The sequence below is a fragment of the Protopterus annectens genome, chromosome 2.part0 (genome assembly GCF_019279795.1).
Source record: "Protopterus annectens isolate FY-2018-M chromosome 2.part0, PAN1.0, whole genome shotgun sequence".
Taxonomy (NCBI): Eukaryota; Metazoa; Chordata; order Ceratodontiformes; family Protopteridae; genus Protopterus; species Protopterus annectens.
The window spans coordinates 708,266,597-708,282,964 of record NC_056728.1 but is presented as its reverse complement, the minus strand read 5'-3'; the positions used below and the strand labels follow the sequence as shown (position 1 = coordinate 708,282,964).

Genomic DNA, 16,368 nt, shown 5'->3' with positions numbered 1-16,368 from the left:
GCCTCGGCCTATGTTTAGTGATAAAATCAGGGCCACTTCTCAGCCTGCAGATCACTTACATTTTGCCTTGTCTCCCTATAGTACAGCTTTGCCAGTCAGAATGAAAAGAAGGGTTAGACACCTTCTCCAGGGCTGTTATAATACCTGTTGCAGGTATGGGAGAACCGAACACATTAGGTGCAGGAGTAGTCTGGAGCAAGGGACGCCTTGCCAGACACAATATTCGGTCTCTCAGATATTTTCTCTAACAGTGAAGTTTGCAAAAAAGAAAAAAAAAGGAAATTGAAGTTTCATCATACAGTTGATAATCAGATTATACCTGTTTATAAGATTGATGTAGTTTTCTTGGCTAAGAGTGATGTTCTTTATATTGATCACTGCTGCAGTAGCCTAAGTTGTATTGGTTAAGTCCTGCCAAAGACATATAACAGCCAACCAGCTTCCAAAGCTTCAGGGCATCTTCCACATGCCCAAAATGTATGGCAGGTCAAGCTAAGATGACTAAAAGATACGTTTATGTGCCAAGCCCTTCAGAGATTTACTTCTGGCGAAGAGTATATTTTTCTGAGGCTTTTGGCGATTGATGGTCTGCATGTGTTTTCCCTTGCTGGGCAGATAAGCTCCCTTTGGGAAAAAACTTCCATTATATATGTTTTGTTTATATTTAATACTTTCCTCTTCAGAAAAGTTATGTTAAAGCTAGGAGTTTGTGTTTTAATGGATTGTCACAAGTTTGTACTGTGCTTTTAAAACAGGATCTTTTTTCCTATCTGTTTAAAAGTTGTGTAAGCCATTTTTCTGAGAAGAAATTGCATTTATTTTACCTTAATTGGGTTGGCAAAGTATTTAAGTGCTTTTTACTGTGTTTATCTTTGAAAAAAAATGACTTTTAAAGACTTTTTTACCAGGTTTTGATACTTGTTTTCCTTGAGAAAGTAGCATAATTTTTGGCTTGACCACAGAACCATCTGTCAGGACAATGTAGGGGACAAATACAAGGTGTCCTCCTCAGATTTCTGATTCCGATTCAACGAAGAGCACAGTTTTTGACTCTCTTTGTTGGGGTTCTCTTTCTTGAATGAGAGTGTTTTCAGTGGAGGAACACTGAGGTTTCTCAGTCCCTCAGAAAATACTTTAAAATGTTATAGAAGGAATTTCCAGGACCTCTACCTATTCCTCCAGTTCTTTCATCTTTGGAGTATGTGTGTGGTGTTACTGCCTATAGTTTCCTCTGACAGGCAGCCAGCTGCCCCTAAAATGGCAAATAGGGTATATAAGGTTTCTCAGTCTTTTTAAGATTTTTATTTATTCTTCCCAAACCTGATCCAGCAGCTATAGCTTTAGTTAATCCTTCAACTGTTAAAGACTTTCCTTATCTTTCTTTCCTAAACCTGTTTGTGATAGTGCCCAGATTCAAAATGTTGTCACTTCATAACCTGTTACCTCTTCTTCACCATTCAAGTTTCCTTGTGACGTTAGAGATCTGATGTTGTTGCCTTCATTTGCTCTTTAACCTATAGGTCTTGGACGTATACTAAAGCTGTAGGCTCCAACATTTGAGATCCTCCCCTACCTATGATGCCCCCCTCTTCCAAATCCCTCAGATTTCATTTGCCGAGTTTCTGTAAGCATCTGGTTCTGTTCACCCTGAACTCCTCGGGGGAATTAATTTAGCTGTGAGTGTTTTCTAATGTATTTGTCTAATATTCTTTCTCAGTTTTGAGTTTCTATTGCTTCTACTCTTTCTCCCCGTTTCTTATCAGGGAAAAGTAAATTTTTTAGTGGTTGCTTTTCTGTCCCTTCCCTACCCATTCTCTTTCATTTGACACATCTAATTTCTTGTTTAGATCTTAGATGGTTATAGAGATCTTTCCAAAAAAAAAAAAAAAGTCAAGTCTAGTTTCTGGTTTAGTAGTGTGTCTTGCTGCAGAACTTTGTTGGTGTTTTTTTCTTTCCTCTTGTGGTATTACGGTTTGGTGTTTTGTTGTGAGACTATGGCTGACACTAAACCCACCGGGTTCAAAAAAATGTAGCACTTGTGGGCACAAGATCCCACTGTCTGATGTCCATGCTGAGTGTGTAATTTGTCTAGGGGCAGCTCATCTAGACTCTGCTTGCTCTATCTGTGCAGGTTTTAAACAGAGAGCACTTATTGACTGCCGGAACAAGCTCATTTTGAAGGACCTACTTCCAGGTTCTTCATCATCATCATCATCATCATCATCATCTTCAGCCATTCCTTACACTTCAGGGGCTCAACCTCCCTCCAAGAAGCATAAGGATAGGAAGAGGTCCCACAGCAGGTCTCCTCTCTCTGGGGATCCTCCCACCAAAATCCTGAGGTCTTCAGAGCTGACAGCTTAGTTTCCAATAGACATTTGAGGCTCCCCTTCTCCTCAGAGCTGTAGCTTCTCCTCCAAGTCTGTGACGTTAAGACCGAAGTGTCCTCTCTTGCAGCAGCCTAGGTCACCTTCTAGGCCTGCTTTGGTGGCTTCAGTTTACCTTTAGGAAGGTGATTTACACTCGGGCGAACAGCAGTTGTTCGAAAGGCTGTTTGCAAAGTTTGCAAACGCCGAACGAAAAAAGGTTCGAATGTGCAATGAGCGAATGCACAGTGACATTCTCTCATTGCACATTCAACATTGTGGGGCTCGGAAAATGGTCACTTTCCCCACTGTTGTGTGATCTTGGCGTTAGAATATTAAAGTAGGGGTGTGTATGTGAGGGGGGTGCAGGGGGGCTTGCCCCCCCCTTCTTTAGACTTCTTTTTTTTCCGTTCGACATTAATGTTCGAAAAACAGTGACTCAGCTTTTCGATTTGCTGTTTTTCGAACATTAAGGACTGTCGCTGTTTTCACTTTCGTGGTTACGAGTCACTCATATGAGCATTCATACCACTGTGATTCGGCTTTATAAAGGTAAACTGGCGGCTTCATCTATTAGATCCTCCCATAGCTTCTCCAAAGCTGAGGTGGACTGCATGACTTCCTCAAGGCACAAATCCAGCTGGAGATCTTGCCTGCTCCATCCCCTCCTGGATCCACGAGAAGCGTCCCTGCCTTCACTCGTATTGCTTCTTCTCTGATCCAACCCCTGATTTCGGAATTATCGGGTCCAAGTCTCTCTGGAGCCGAGACGTCAGAGCCATCTGGTGCAGTTACCTCGACTCAGCAGCAAACCTGTGTGGAGGTAAGAAGATGTGGCTTTGTAAGTCACAGGGTCCTTTCCAGGATTCACTAGGGGACCTTTCTCCTAGAGGGAGAGGGGGAAACCGTTATAATAACAGATGCCGCCCTCATGGCAGAGGGGCTCCATTGAATCAGGGGTCTCGAGATTCTTTCTCAAAGAGGCCCAATCAATGATCCTGAAGGATTGCCTGACTGCTGTACTATGGTGGCAGTCGAAGGATGTTTGTCTGTACACCCAACAGCCTGGGAAGTCATCAGAAAAGATTGGGTGTTAAAGATTGTATCCAGAGGCTATTCTGTACCCTTTTTCCAAACACCTCTCCCAAGGAAGATACTCCCCAATGTTCGACCCAGTCAGCGGGATGCTGCAGTGTCAGAGTTTAGGAAGCTGTTCTCAGAGAGTCATCCAGAGCAGCCCCCCCCCCCCCCGACCAGATCAGATCCAGCTTTTACTCGAGCCTTTTTAGTGCCCAAAAAGATGAGGGACGTCAGACCCATTTTGGATCTCGCACTTCTCAACAAGTCTATTGCCAACTGAAAGTTCCAAATGTTATGCTACAGTCCATCTGCCCTTCTTGTAGAAAGACGATTGGATGTTGTCTTGCAGACCTTCAGGACGTGTGCTATCCTATCAAGATGAACAGGCACTCCAAAAGATACCTCCGCTTCAGGCTGGGAGCCAGTTACTATCAGTTCCGAGCACTGCTGTTTGGTCTCACCACAGCCCCCCATGGTGTTCACCAAATGTATGGCAGTGGTAGCAGCTCACCTGAGACTGCATGGATACCAGGTGTTTCCTTACTTGGACGATTGGCTCCTAACTGCTCCTACCAGGCATAGACTTCTTCAAGCCAGACAATACCTGCTGCATCTAGCCCCGACCTTGGGCATATTTATCAATCTAGGCAAATCCCATCTGATTTGTCTCCAGGTTATAGACTTCATCAGCACTCGCTTGGACACCTCTTGGTACCTGGCTGTTCTTACCTCTGACAGAATCTCCAGCCTGAGATCCCATATCAGACAAATTATGGACGCTCCTTTGCCCCAAGCCAGTCTTGCTCTTCTGGCCTCGGGGTCCATGATGGTAACAGTCACCCTGCCACCCTTAGCCTGCCTTCACATGAGGGTGCTTCAGTGGAACATAGCTGCATAGTGGTCACTTCTCCTTACCCTCTGAACCACTGTATCAGGATCTCCAGTGCATGCATACAGTCTCTCATTTGGTGGATGCAATCAGACAACCTTGGACGCTTCCCAGTTCAGGTGGGGGAGGCAGTGTCTGGATCGACCGTTCAAGGCATGTGGTCCCCCCTAGAGACCAGTTTGCATATAAATGCTCTGGAAATGAGAGCGGTGCTTTTCACTTTGCAAGCCCTCCACTCCTCTCTCCTCGCCAGAACTATTCCGATTCAAAAGGACAACATGTCGGTGGTCTGGTACATCAACACGCAAGGGGGAACAGGTCTTATCCCTTGTGTTGAGAGGCCATGAGGTTGTGGCAATGGGCAGTCTCTTCAAATCGTTTTCTCATAGTGACGCACATTCTAGGGAAGGTGAGCATGCTAGTGGCCAAGCTCAGCAGGACCATCCTGATGCCTCACGAGTGGTCTCTTAACCCTGCAGTGGCAATTATGATCTTCCAAAAATGGGGTCAACCTTGCTGTGACTTGTTTGCTTCTCCCTCAAACACCAAGTGCAGCAAGTTTTTTGCCGTGATCCTTCCACAGGGACAATTTCTGAGATGCTGTAGTCCACGCTTGTCTCCCAGTCTAATTTATGCCTTCCTCCCTTTCTGCTCATTCCCAAATTTCTTCAGAAAGCACAGAGATTAAAGAGCCAAGTCATCCTCATTGTTCCCTTTTTGGCCCTGTCAAGTGTGGTTCGCTTGCTTTGGTCTCATCTGGTCTCCGCTGTGGGGTCTGGATCCCTCTCCAGATCTGTTGTCCTATCCCACAGGGCACTCCCATCCGGATCTCCTGAACCTGAAGTTAACCACTTGAAATCCCAGGCTTTCTTCTCCAGTTCAAAAAATTTTAGTTGCGTCCCACAAGCCTTCCACGAGAAGACTTTACGCCAGTAAATGAAAGGGATTCTTTATCAGGGCCCATCAAAACAATTTGAAGCTCTTTTCTACAGCTGTACTTACAGTTCTGGACTTTTTGGCTAATCTTTTTAATACCAGTGCTAGTTTTTCTATGGTTAAGGTGCAACTTTCTGCCATTTCTGATTTTCATGTTGGGGAGAGTTTTTTCTCTTTAGCCTCATCTAAACTATGCAAGGCTTTTTTGAAAGGTCCCTTTCTTCTGCGTCCTCCTATCAAGAAACATGCCCTTCCTTGGGACCTCACCTTAGTTCTTCAGGCTTTAGTCTCATCTACTTTTGAACCTGTAGTGAAGGTAGACTTAAGTTCGTTACCTGCAAAACTATTTTCTTGGTGGTCATCACTTCGTTTAAGAGGGTTTCAGAAATACAAGCCTTGTCTTGCAAACTTCCATAAGTACAGAGTCACTTTACATGCCAAGCCTTTTTGCCCAAGGTCGCTTCAGAGGCTAACTTAAACCAAGTCACTAATCTTCCAGTGTTCTTTCCTAACTTTCAAAACAAGGGGGAGTATCTTCTCCATATACTGGATGTGCATAGACAACTTCATTTTTATTTGGACAGGACTAAAACTTTCATAAAATCTGATCAACTTTTGATATACTTTTCTAAGTCTAGTTTAGGCAAACTGGTTTCCAATGTTACACTAACTCATTGAATTACTAGTTGTATCAAACTTGCTTATTCCTCTAAGGGCCTTTCATTGCCTAATCAAATTAAAGCCCATTCTACCAGATCTGTTTCTTCTTCTTTCTAATTCTTCAGCTTTTTGGTCAAAGCTTCCCATAGATGAAATTTGTGCTGCAGCTACTTGGTCCAACCATCATACCTTTGTTTCCCATTATAAGCTGGACATTATCTCCAGGGCATCTTTTGGTTCCACTGTGCTCAGGAATATCCTTCCTTGAGGGCCTCCCAAGTTTTTTAGTAGCTGGGGACTTTGTCCCAAAAGTTGAAGAGCAAATGAAGACAATATAAGATAAAGAAGTTATGTACTCACCATAACGTGCCATATGTGTTTTTGCCTCTCATTTGCTCTTCAACCTTCCCTTCCTCCATCCCCTTGCCTTTTCAGGGACCTAACAGATGTTATTTTTGGACAGATACTTCTGTTTCCCTCTGAGCTTTTGAAGTATCACAGCTAGACTGATTACTTTTCTGTAAGTAATGTCTCTTGCCTTTGGGTGTTTTATTTATGTGATATGCTAGATTGCAGCAAACTCGATCTGAGGGATTTGGAAGAGAGGAGCATCGTGGGTAGGGGAGGAGCTCAGATGTTGGAGCCTACAGCTTTAGTATATGTCTGAGTTGGCTATGATACTCTGATCCGAGACTCATAGGTTGAAGAACAAATGAGAGGCAACAACACAGATGGAACATTATGGTGAGTACATAACTTCTTTATTTAAAATATGCTTATTACCTTTCTAGTCATACAGACTTCAGGTGTTTCTTAAAGCTTGTGATTCTGGGTCACATTATCAGTTTTCTGCCTTACCCTTTGGACTATCCCCTGCACCAAGAGTGCTCACAAAGTGTCTGGCTCCAGTTATAGCTCATTGTAGGCTACAGGGTAACCACATTTTTCCATATTTAGATGACTTGTTTATCTTTGCTTTGACTTTTCAAAGTATTAAAAACATTTCTCCTGGATGAGAGATCTCTTACACAAGTTGGGATTCCAAGAGAACATTCAAAAATCTTTATTCAATCCTTCTCAAAGGATTGTGTTTCTGGGATGTCAGCTAGGCACTACAGTTCAAAGAGCTTTTCTTCTACTGGAAAAAATAGATTATATTTAGACCTATTTCTAAGGTTTTCCACCAAGACTTCTGTCAGTCTGAGGGATTACCTCAGGATTTTGGGTTTCATGGCTTCTGTGATTCTCATGATACCCCTGGCAAGACTCCACATGAGAAAGATACAGTAGTGTCTGAAGTCTCTTTAGTCCCAGCACCAACACCCCTTGTCTTTTCATATACCAGTGCTGGGGTTAGTCAGAGGGGAAATCACATAGAGACAACATATGGCCCTAAATCAAGTTCTCTCCCTCTCTGTTCCAAAGCAGTTAGTCACAACAGATGCCTCCGACTTCCTTTTGGGAGCTGTTTCAGGAGGGATAAAATTTCAAGGTGCGTAGAACACCAGTGACAGATGCAAGCACATAAATATAAGAGAGGTACTTGCCCTGATCAAGACACTGAACTCACAGAATCATCTTTGGTCCCTATGACTTCCTTAAGTTGTTACAGACAATACCACAGTTGTGTGGTACAGCAACAAGCAAGGGGGAACCAGGTCGTACCACCTTTGCAAAATAGCAATGTTAACTTAAGATATAGCTTCAGAGCACAGTCCCACTCTACAGACATCCTACATTCCATCAGAGCAAAACTGTGTGGCAAACAAGCTCAGCAGGATAAGGGCAGACCCTCATGAATGGAAACTAGATTTGGGGGTATTTCATAATTTGATCCATCTGTGGGGAGTTCCTCAAGTAGATGTCTTTGCCTCCTCTCTAAACAATTATCTGGCAAGATTCTGCTCCAGGACTCTATGCAAAAAGACCTGGAAGACAGATGCCTTTTTTTCCCTTAAAACAGGAATGTTCATGCATGCTCATCTAACCTTTCCACTGATATCAAGGATACTTCTGAAGATTTAAAAGGAATCCCCCAGTATCATTGTGGTGACTCAGTCTGGCCCACACAACTGTAGTTTTCCCTTCTTTTGGAAAAGGCCAGGAGCAATTACCACAAGCTTCCTTGCAGACTGGATCTACTCTCACAAGTACAGAGGTGTTTGATATACCCAGACACTAATAATTTTCAGTTGACTGCTTGGATGACAGGGTCTTGATTCCGTTTAGATATCTGTTTACTGAGGATGTGCAGCAGGTACTAATGGGGGCAAGAAAGCCTGCTACTAGAAAATCATACATTAGTAAATGCAAAAGGTTCTCTATTTGGTACCAACAACATAGACAGCACCCATTTAGGGCTGGTTGTTCCCTGGTTTTACAATGTCTCTGAGTTACTATCCTATGGCCTTTCTTAGTCCATCACGGTTCATTTATCAACTATTTCAGCATGTTTGCACATGGATCATCCTCTTTCAATGCACTCTCATGTCAAAACATTTTTGAAAGGGGTTTTGCATAAGAGGCCTTAAAGTCAACCGATGGCCCCTTCTTTGGATCTTAATTTTATGTTAGAGAGGCTAACTTGTGCTCCATTTTTACCAGTAAACCCTGTACATTGAGGGACTTAATATGGAAAACAGTTTTACTGAATGCTCTGACCTCTGCAAGAAGGGTATCTGCTAGATCTTATTGTGAATCAACCCTGACTGTGTTTCTACAGGGATAGGGATTCTTTGAAAATAATCCTTTTATGCCTAAAGTGGTGTCCAGGTATTCTTTAAGCCAAACTATCAGTGTCTCCACATTTTCTTTCATGAACCTAAAAATGAAGGGGAAAAGGATACTCCGTACCTTTGGTGTCCACACACAACTCTGATGCTATCTTGACAGAACTATATCTTTCATATCTACATGTCAATTGTTAATTTCTTGTGAAGGTAAGAGGGACAACCTGTGTCAAAGGAGAATATTTTCAAACGGTTGTCTAAGGCTATTAACTTTTGCTATACTCAACACAGCAAAACTATTCGAGGCAGAGTCAAGGCCCACTGTATAAGGGCCTTGGCTTCATCAATGGCTTTTTGGAAAGGGTTGGATTCTAGAAGTGTTCTAGAAGCAGCAACATGGAACTCTGTACAAACTTTGCAAAGCATTATAAGCTTGATTTCTTCTCTAGGTCTAGATCAGGCTTTGCTAGGACCATTCTCCAAGGACTCTTGGACTTTTCTTACATATCCCAAAAATTGTGAGATATGGTAGTCTACCTATATAGGTTAGGCTACTACAGCAGTGATCAGTATGAAGAACATAGTACGGCTGTTTTAATAAGCTTACAGTAACAGCAGATGTTCGCATGATCACTGTTGCAGTAGTAGCTCCCTCCCTCAATCTCTCTTGTTTTTTGGTGCATTGTTTATGACAGGGTGTGGTCATGTATTTTTTTTTTTGTTCTTCCTAATATTGTGCGTTCAGGTCTCATCCTCTCTTTGTTGCTGGAAGGAAATCCCTGAAGGGCTTGGTGCCCAAACTTGTATTTTAGTCAGCTTAGCTCCTGCTGCCTGACAGTTTGAGTTTGTGGAAGGCATCTTGAATCTTTGGAAGCTGGCTGGCTGTTATATCCTTGGCAGGATATAACCCATATAGCATAGGCTACTGCAGCAGTGATCATTCGAATATCTACTGTTATGGTAAGTTTACTTGCACAACTGTACTTTCTGCAGACTGCTAATTCTGATGGTTGTGTTCCCATACATGACTGTAATGCTAGTTTGGCTAGAGACCTTTTGTTGTTTCAGAGAATGATGAGAAATCTGATGAGGACAATGGTAATTTCCTAGCTGATATGGAGACCAATCACTCTTATTCTTTGGCAGGGGAACCTGAGCTTATGTCCAAACAAGTATTCACTTTTCCTCAGACGATTGCTAGATTTAGTGATGTTTTTGCTTGTGTGCGGTCACAAACTACCCCAGAGCTACGCAGGGTATATGACCTTATAGAGGACGTGATGTCCAGTTCTGTGGCTATCCCCTGTCTCTTACAATCTTCATGAAGATGTTTATAAAGCTGCCTGCAGGACACCAGTTTCTATTCCAGCAGTCCTAAAAAGACTCTGGGGAAAGTACAAGGTCTCTCTTCTCATTTAACTTTTGACCCAATTGTGATCTCCCCAGCTCCCTGTGCAAGTCCTTAGCTTCTTTCATAGTTCATGTTTTTGATATAGCTACCCTGGGTGTTAATATTATATTTATATATATATATATATATATATATATATATATATATATATATATATATATATATGTATACACACACACACCTACATATGTATATATATATATATATATATATATATATATATATATATATATATATACACACATACAAATATATATTTGTATATGTGTGTGTATATATATATATATACTTGTATATGTATATATATATATATATATATATATATATATATATACTTGTATATGTGTGTGTGTGTATATATATATATATATATATATATATATGTATGTATATACATATATATACTTGTGTGTGTGTGTGTGTGTGTATATATATATATATATGTGTGTGTGTGCATATATATATGTATATAGATATGTATATGTATATATATATATATATATGTTGGTTATCAAGAAGAGGAGGAGGCGTGGGAGGGCAGCACCAAGGATCTAGTGGTGGAAATTGAAAAAGGGTAATTGTGAGGTGGAGTTCAGGGATGAGTTAAGGCAGGCACTGGGTGGCAGTGAAGAGTTACCAAATAGCTGGGTAACTACAGCAGAGTTAGTAAGGGAGACTGCTAGAAAGGTGCTTGGTATCACATCTGGACAGAGGAAGGACGACAAGGAGACATGGTGGTGGAATGAGGAAGTACAGGAGAGTATACAGAGAAAGAGGTTGGCAAAGAAGTGGGATTGTCAGAGAGATGAAGAAAGTAGACAGGAGTATAAGGAGATGAGGTGCATGGCAAAGAGAGAGGTGGCTAAGGCATATGAAGAGTTGTATGAAAGGTTGGAAACTAAGGAGGGAGAAAAGGACCTGTACCGATTGGCTAGACAGAGGGATCGAGCTAGGAAAGATGTACAGCAGGTAAAGGTGATAAAGGATAATGAGGGAAACATACTCACAAGCGAGGAGAGTGTGTTGAGGAGGTGGAAAGAGTACTTTGAGGGGTTGATGAAAGAAGAGAATGAGAGGGAGAGAAGGTTGGATGATGTGCGGATAGTGAATCATGAAGTGTAGTGGATTAGCAAGGAGGAAGTAAGGATCGCTATGAAGAGAATGAAGAATGGAAAGGCTGTTGGCCCAGATGACATACTTGTGGAAGCATGGAGGTGTTTAGGTGAAATGGCAGTGGAGTTTTTAACCAGATTGTTTAATGAAATCTTGGAAAGTGAGAGGATGCCTGAGGAATGGAGAAAAAGTGTTTTGGTACCTATTTTTAAGAATAATGGTGATGTGCAGAGCTGTAGTAACTTCAAAGGGATAAAATTGATCAATCACAGCATGAAGTTATGGGAAAGAGTAGTGGAAGCAAGGTTAAGAAGGGACGTGATGATTAGTAATCAGCAGTATGGTTTCATGCCAGGAAAGAGCACTACAGATGCGATATTTGCTCTGAGAGTGTTGATGGAGAAGTACAGAGAATGTCGGAAAGAGTTGCATTGTGTTTTTGTAGACTTAGAGAAAGCATATGACAGGGTGCTTAGATAGGAGTTGTGGTATTGTACGAGGAAGTCAGGAGTGTCAGAAAAGTATGTAAGAGTGGTACAGGATATGTACGAGGGTAGTGTGACAGCGGTGAGGTCTGCGGTGGGAGTGACGGATGCATTTAAGGTGGAGGTGGGGTTACATCAAGGATCAGCTCTGAGCCCTTTCTTATTTGCAATGGTGATGGACAGGTTGACAGACGAGATCAGACAGGAGTCCCCGTGGACTATGATGTTTGCAGATGACATTGTGATCTGTAGTGAGAGTAGGGAACAGGTGGAGCAGACCCTGGAGAGATGGAGATATGCTCTAGAGAGAAGAGGAATGAAAGTCAGCAGGACTAAGACAGAATATGTGTGTGTGAACGAGAGGGAGGATAGAGGAATGGTGAGGATGCAAGGGGTGTAGAGGTGGCAAAAGTGGATGAGTTTAAATACTTGGGGTCAATAGTTCAGAGTAACGGTGACTGTGGAAGAGAGGTGAAGAAGAGAGTACAGGCAGGATGGAGTGGGTGGAGAAGAGTGTCAGGAGTGATTTGTGACAGACGAGTACCTGTAAGAGTGAAAGGGCAGGGTCTACAAGAGAGTAGTGAGACCAGCTATGTTATATGGGTTGGAGACAGTGGCATTGACAAAAAGGCAGGAGTTTGTGCTGGATGTGGCAGAATTAAACATGTTAAGATTTGCACTGGGTGTGACGAGGGTGGACAGGATTAGGAATAAGTATATTAGAGGGTCAGCCCAGGTTGGAAGGTTTGGAGACAAAGCCAGAGAGGCACGATTATGTTGGTTTGGACATGTGCTGAGGAGGGATGCTGAGTATATTGGGAAAAAGATGCTAAGGATGAAGCTACCAGGTAACAGGAAAAGAGGAAGGCCTAAGATAAGGTTTATGGATGTGGTGAGAGAGTACATGCAGGTGGTTGGTGTGACAGAGCAAGATGCAGAGGACAGGAAGAAATGGAAACAGGTGATCTGCTGTGGCGACCCCTAACGGGAATAGCCGAAAGAAGAAGATGATGATGATGATGATATATATATATATATATATATATATATATATATATATATATATATATATTTATGTGTGTGTGTATATGTATGTATATATATATATATATATATATATATATATATATATATATGTGTGTGTGTGTGTGTGTGTATATGTGTATATATGGGTCTACTTCAGATGACCTAATTCTCATTTGACTGATACCCATTTGATCTAAATTTCATTTGGCCGACTCCCATTTCACAGACAGCTTACAATGCAGAATTTCAAGATACTAAATCTTAAACCATAGACAAGCACACGTAGAACACCACTAACTAACCCTTTCCAGAACTTAAAAACTACTTACTTTACCCTCTTATCCGAAACAGGACAATATACAACCAAACTAGATGGGAGGCCATACCCCCCATATCCCCAATTATATATGCTAACTCCAGGATCACACTACAGTGGGGAAAAGGGCATATACCTTTAACTTGCTTTACAGTACTCTACACACTTCCACTACTGCTGGGAACACACAAAACATTCCCAAAATTGCTTTAGACACTTCTCATAAAAATGTAGAGAGACAAACCCACATTTAGAAACACTGTAGCACTACTTTCTGTATGACTATAGGTATTCTGACGGTCAGCACTATAAGTTACACTAATTCTTTTTATCACAAGCAAGTCACTGGTTAAGAAAAGCCCACAAGTCTATGTCTTAAATGTCGGTGAAATGGGAGTCAGTCAAATGAGTTTTAGGCCAAATGAAATTTAGGTCAAATGGGTGTCAGTCAAATGAAATTTAGGTCAACTGAAGTAGACCCATATATATATATATATATATATATATATATATATATATGTGCGTGTGTGTACACACACACCTACCCTACCTATCACCTAATGTGATCTCCCTGCCAGACGCACATGACGCTTGTACACATGCACATACACCAACAATACCTGTCAACTAAACTCCCTGGCACTTACCTCTAGCATGATTTCACTGTTTGACTGTAATTGGTTGTGTTCGTTTGAACATGTTAATTAACACTGCTTGTGTTTATTGATTTGCGTAGTTCTATGAATTGCTTGGCTGTGTAAATCACTTACTGTAGGCATTCCTTGGGGAAAACATGACTCATCATATGTCTGTCCCATGGAATGCCTTATTTATATTTGCTGTAGAGCAGAGATACAGTCCTCTCTGGTACTGCATCTCTGAATCAGAAGTGGCTGCTGCCAGTGGTAAAGAGGGCTTATTTGTGGCAGTAACACTTCTGAATCCCAAGGATTGTCGAAACTGTGCTGATTATGTTAATGATCAGATTTTTGCATGGGATAGATGTAAGATACAAGATTTAAGAAAGAACACAAAATGAGAACAATAAGTCTGTGAATCAGAGTGCAAAACCCATAAAAGTTAGTTGTGTTAATAATAAAACCATGTAGAAGAGTGAATGTCATTCGTGGGGGATCTCAGCCTGATTATAAATACACAGAATAACACAGAAATAAAAAGGAGTCTGGTTCTGCGATGAAAAGTAGAGTAAACGTGAACAGTCTGACCAAGTAACTAAAACCTGTTCCTTCCAACCATCCAGTCATGTCCAATTTTGAGATGGGGTGGCTTAATGAGCAAACAGAAAATACAAAAATCAAATAACTTTAAAAGACAAATCAAGACTTATATTGCTGATGATAGCAGCTGTATTGTTCATAGTGTATGTTATTAAATGCCAATGAAATCCGTTTTGAGCAAAGGTCTTAACTGCCATCCTATTCATAAACATGCTTCTATTTTAGATTAGCTTTTGTTCATGAGAGGTGTTAGTTATTTGAAAATGATGGAAATTATATGGTAGTATATTAACTAAAGCATCTTATGTATCCATATCACGTGTAAATTTTCCCTTGTTTGAGACTTGTAATGGCTATAGAAGGATCCATAAAGACAATTTAAGCCACAGGAAAAAAAGGTTCAACTAACCTAGCTGAAAATAAGAATACTGTTATTTGCAGTGCTGATAAAGGTAGTGCAAGAATAGTTTTTAATTAAAGTTGCTGCTAATTAGACTGATCATTGAGTAAAATGTCCCCTCTCTTTATGTGCTTGTCCAAACACTAGTCACAGCTGGGAACAACCAGTAAACTTTCTCACTAAAAAAGTCAAGATCCTAAATCGTAAACTCTATGCAAGACCATTTCAGAGCTTTTCCCTCTTCTCAGTGTCATACAGGCTACTGAGAGGCAACCTGTACATGTCCCAACAAATCCTTGTTCATCCTGTCACTGGGTTCTTTGCATGTAAAATGTAAGGACTAAACACTTCCATGGGAATATAAGTCCAGGTTTCTTATGATCTTCACAGAGTAATGGCCTTGTAAGTACCTATGAGCATATAAATCTACAGAAAGATTTTATTTAGGTTATAGTTAAAGGAATATGCATTTCTTTATATTAACAACTTTGGATACTGTTTTATTAGATAGTAAACATTTCCACTTCTTATTGAGAAAAGAATATATCCTCATGTTGTTCTTGTATGTTTTCTTAAGTCTTAAATTCCCTGAAGCTTCAGTCATAAAAAGTGTTTCACGTCAGTGAATTTTTGCAGAGGGGAAAAGTACCCCCCAACATTCTCTTATTTATTTGTACTGTTTGTTTAACTGCAGGGAAAAGTATACAGAAACTGAATTACTGCTAATGTGCAAATGGAATCTATGTTGTCAGTGGTTTCCTACGGGGAACAGAAGTCATAGAAATTGAACCTAATGAACTGAAGCCCCATCCACTTTTTACCTACCAAGAGTAGAGATGCTGTGCACACAAGTTCTTTATCAGAACGCCCAACTTTGGATATTGCAGTGTCTAGCCACACTTGTTTGCTTACAGCAAACACTCGTGCCTCTATGAAATTCTGACTTGAAGGACGATATGAAACAACCTAGGATATGTATGAGGTCTTGCACCATGTACTTAAATGCAAGACCTGCATTGGTTCCCTAAAGGGAACATGCTACTACTTGGTGAAATTAGTATATGGAAGGTAAGGCTTATCCAGTGATTTTTCTATGAAATTCTGTTACAGTCATATAAACAACGACTCGTATTTTATGATTAAATATATTGTTTTATTCTTTTAGCCATAGAAGTTCATCTTGGTTGCTTTTTATTTTTGTAATTTCAGAGTGCCTATGACTTTGCATGCTCATTTATATTCCCTATGTTAACTGCCTTATTATTTCTAATTCTGAGTGCCTATGACTTTGTATGTTCATTGAAATTATTTTTTGTATTTCACAGTTCCTAAAACTTTGCATGTACATTGATATTACCTTGTAATCAAAATATTTGAACTGTAATAATTCCTTGTTTTGGAGCTTTTCTCCCCGGGCCTCCACTGAAAACGGGCTCCAACGCCCAGTGGACCTCCCCGGTAATCAAACTGAAATAAATAAATAATAAATAAATAAATTTTTATTACAGTTCTGTTTGTTTTTTTTCTGTCAACTTTTTTTTCCACAGATTGAATTCCATTTATACAGTGATGCTTTATTTTAGCATTGCATTTTGTGTGTTTTTATTCTAGCCTGAAGTGCAGGTCCGTCAAGTGGCTGTAAAATTTGCCAGCACTGTATTCTCACATGACCACATCCCTTCCAGATACTTGTTGTTGCTGGCTGCTGGAGATCCGTAA

General features: G+C 40.8%; 1 protein-coding gene across 1 annotated transcript in view; it reads left to right on the top strand.

Moving 5' to 3' along the window:
* ECPAS (Ecm29 proteasome adaptor and scaffold) overlaps positions 1-16,368 on the top strand; it is a 2,158,898-nt gene that overhangs the window by 601,176 nt on the left and 1,541,354 nt on the right. The window contains exon 15 of the mRNA XM_044061033.1: positions 16,261-16,364. Within this exon, the coding sequence (XP_043916968.1) occupies positions 16,261-16,364 (104 nt within the window). The remainder of the gene's footprint in view (positions 1-16,260; positions 16,365-16,368) is intronic.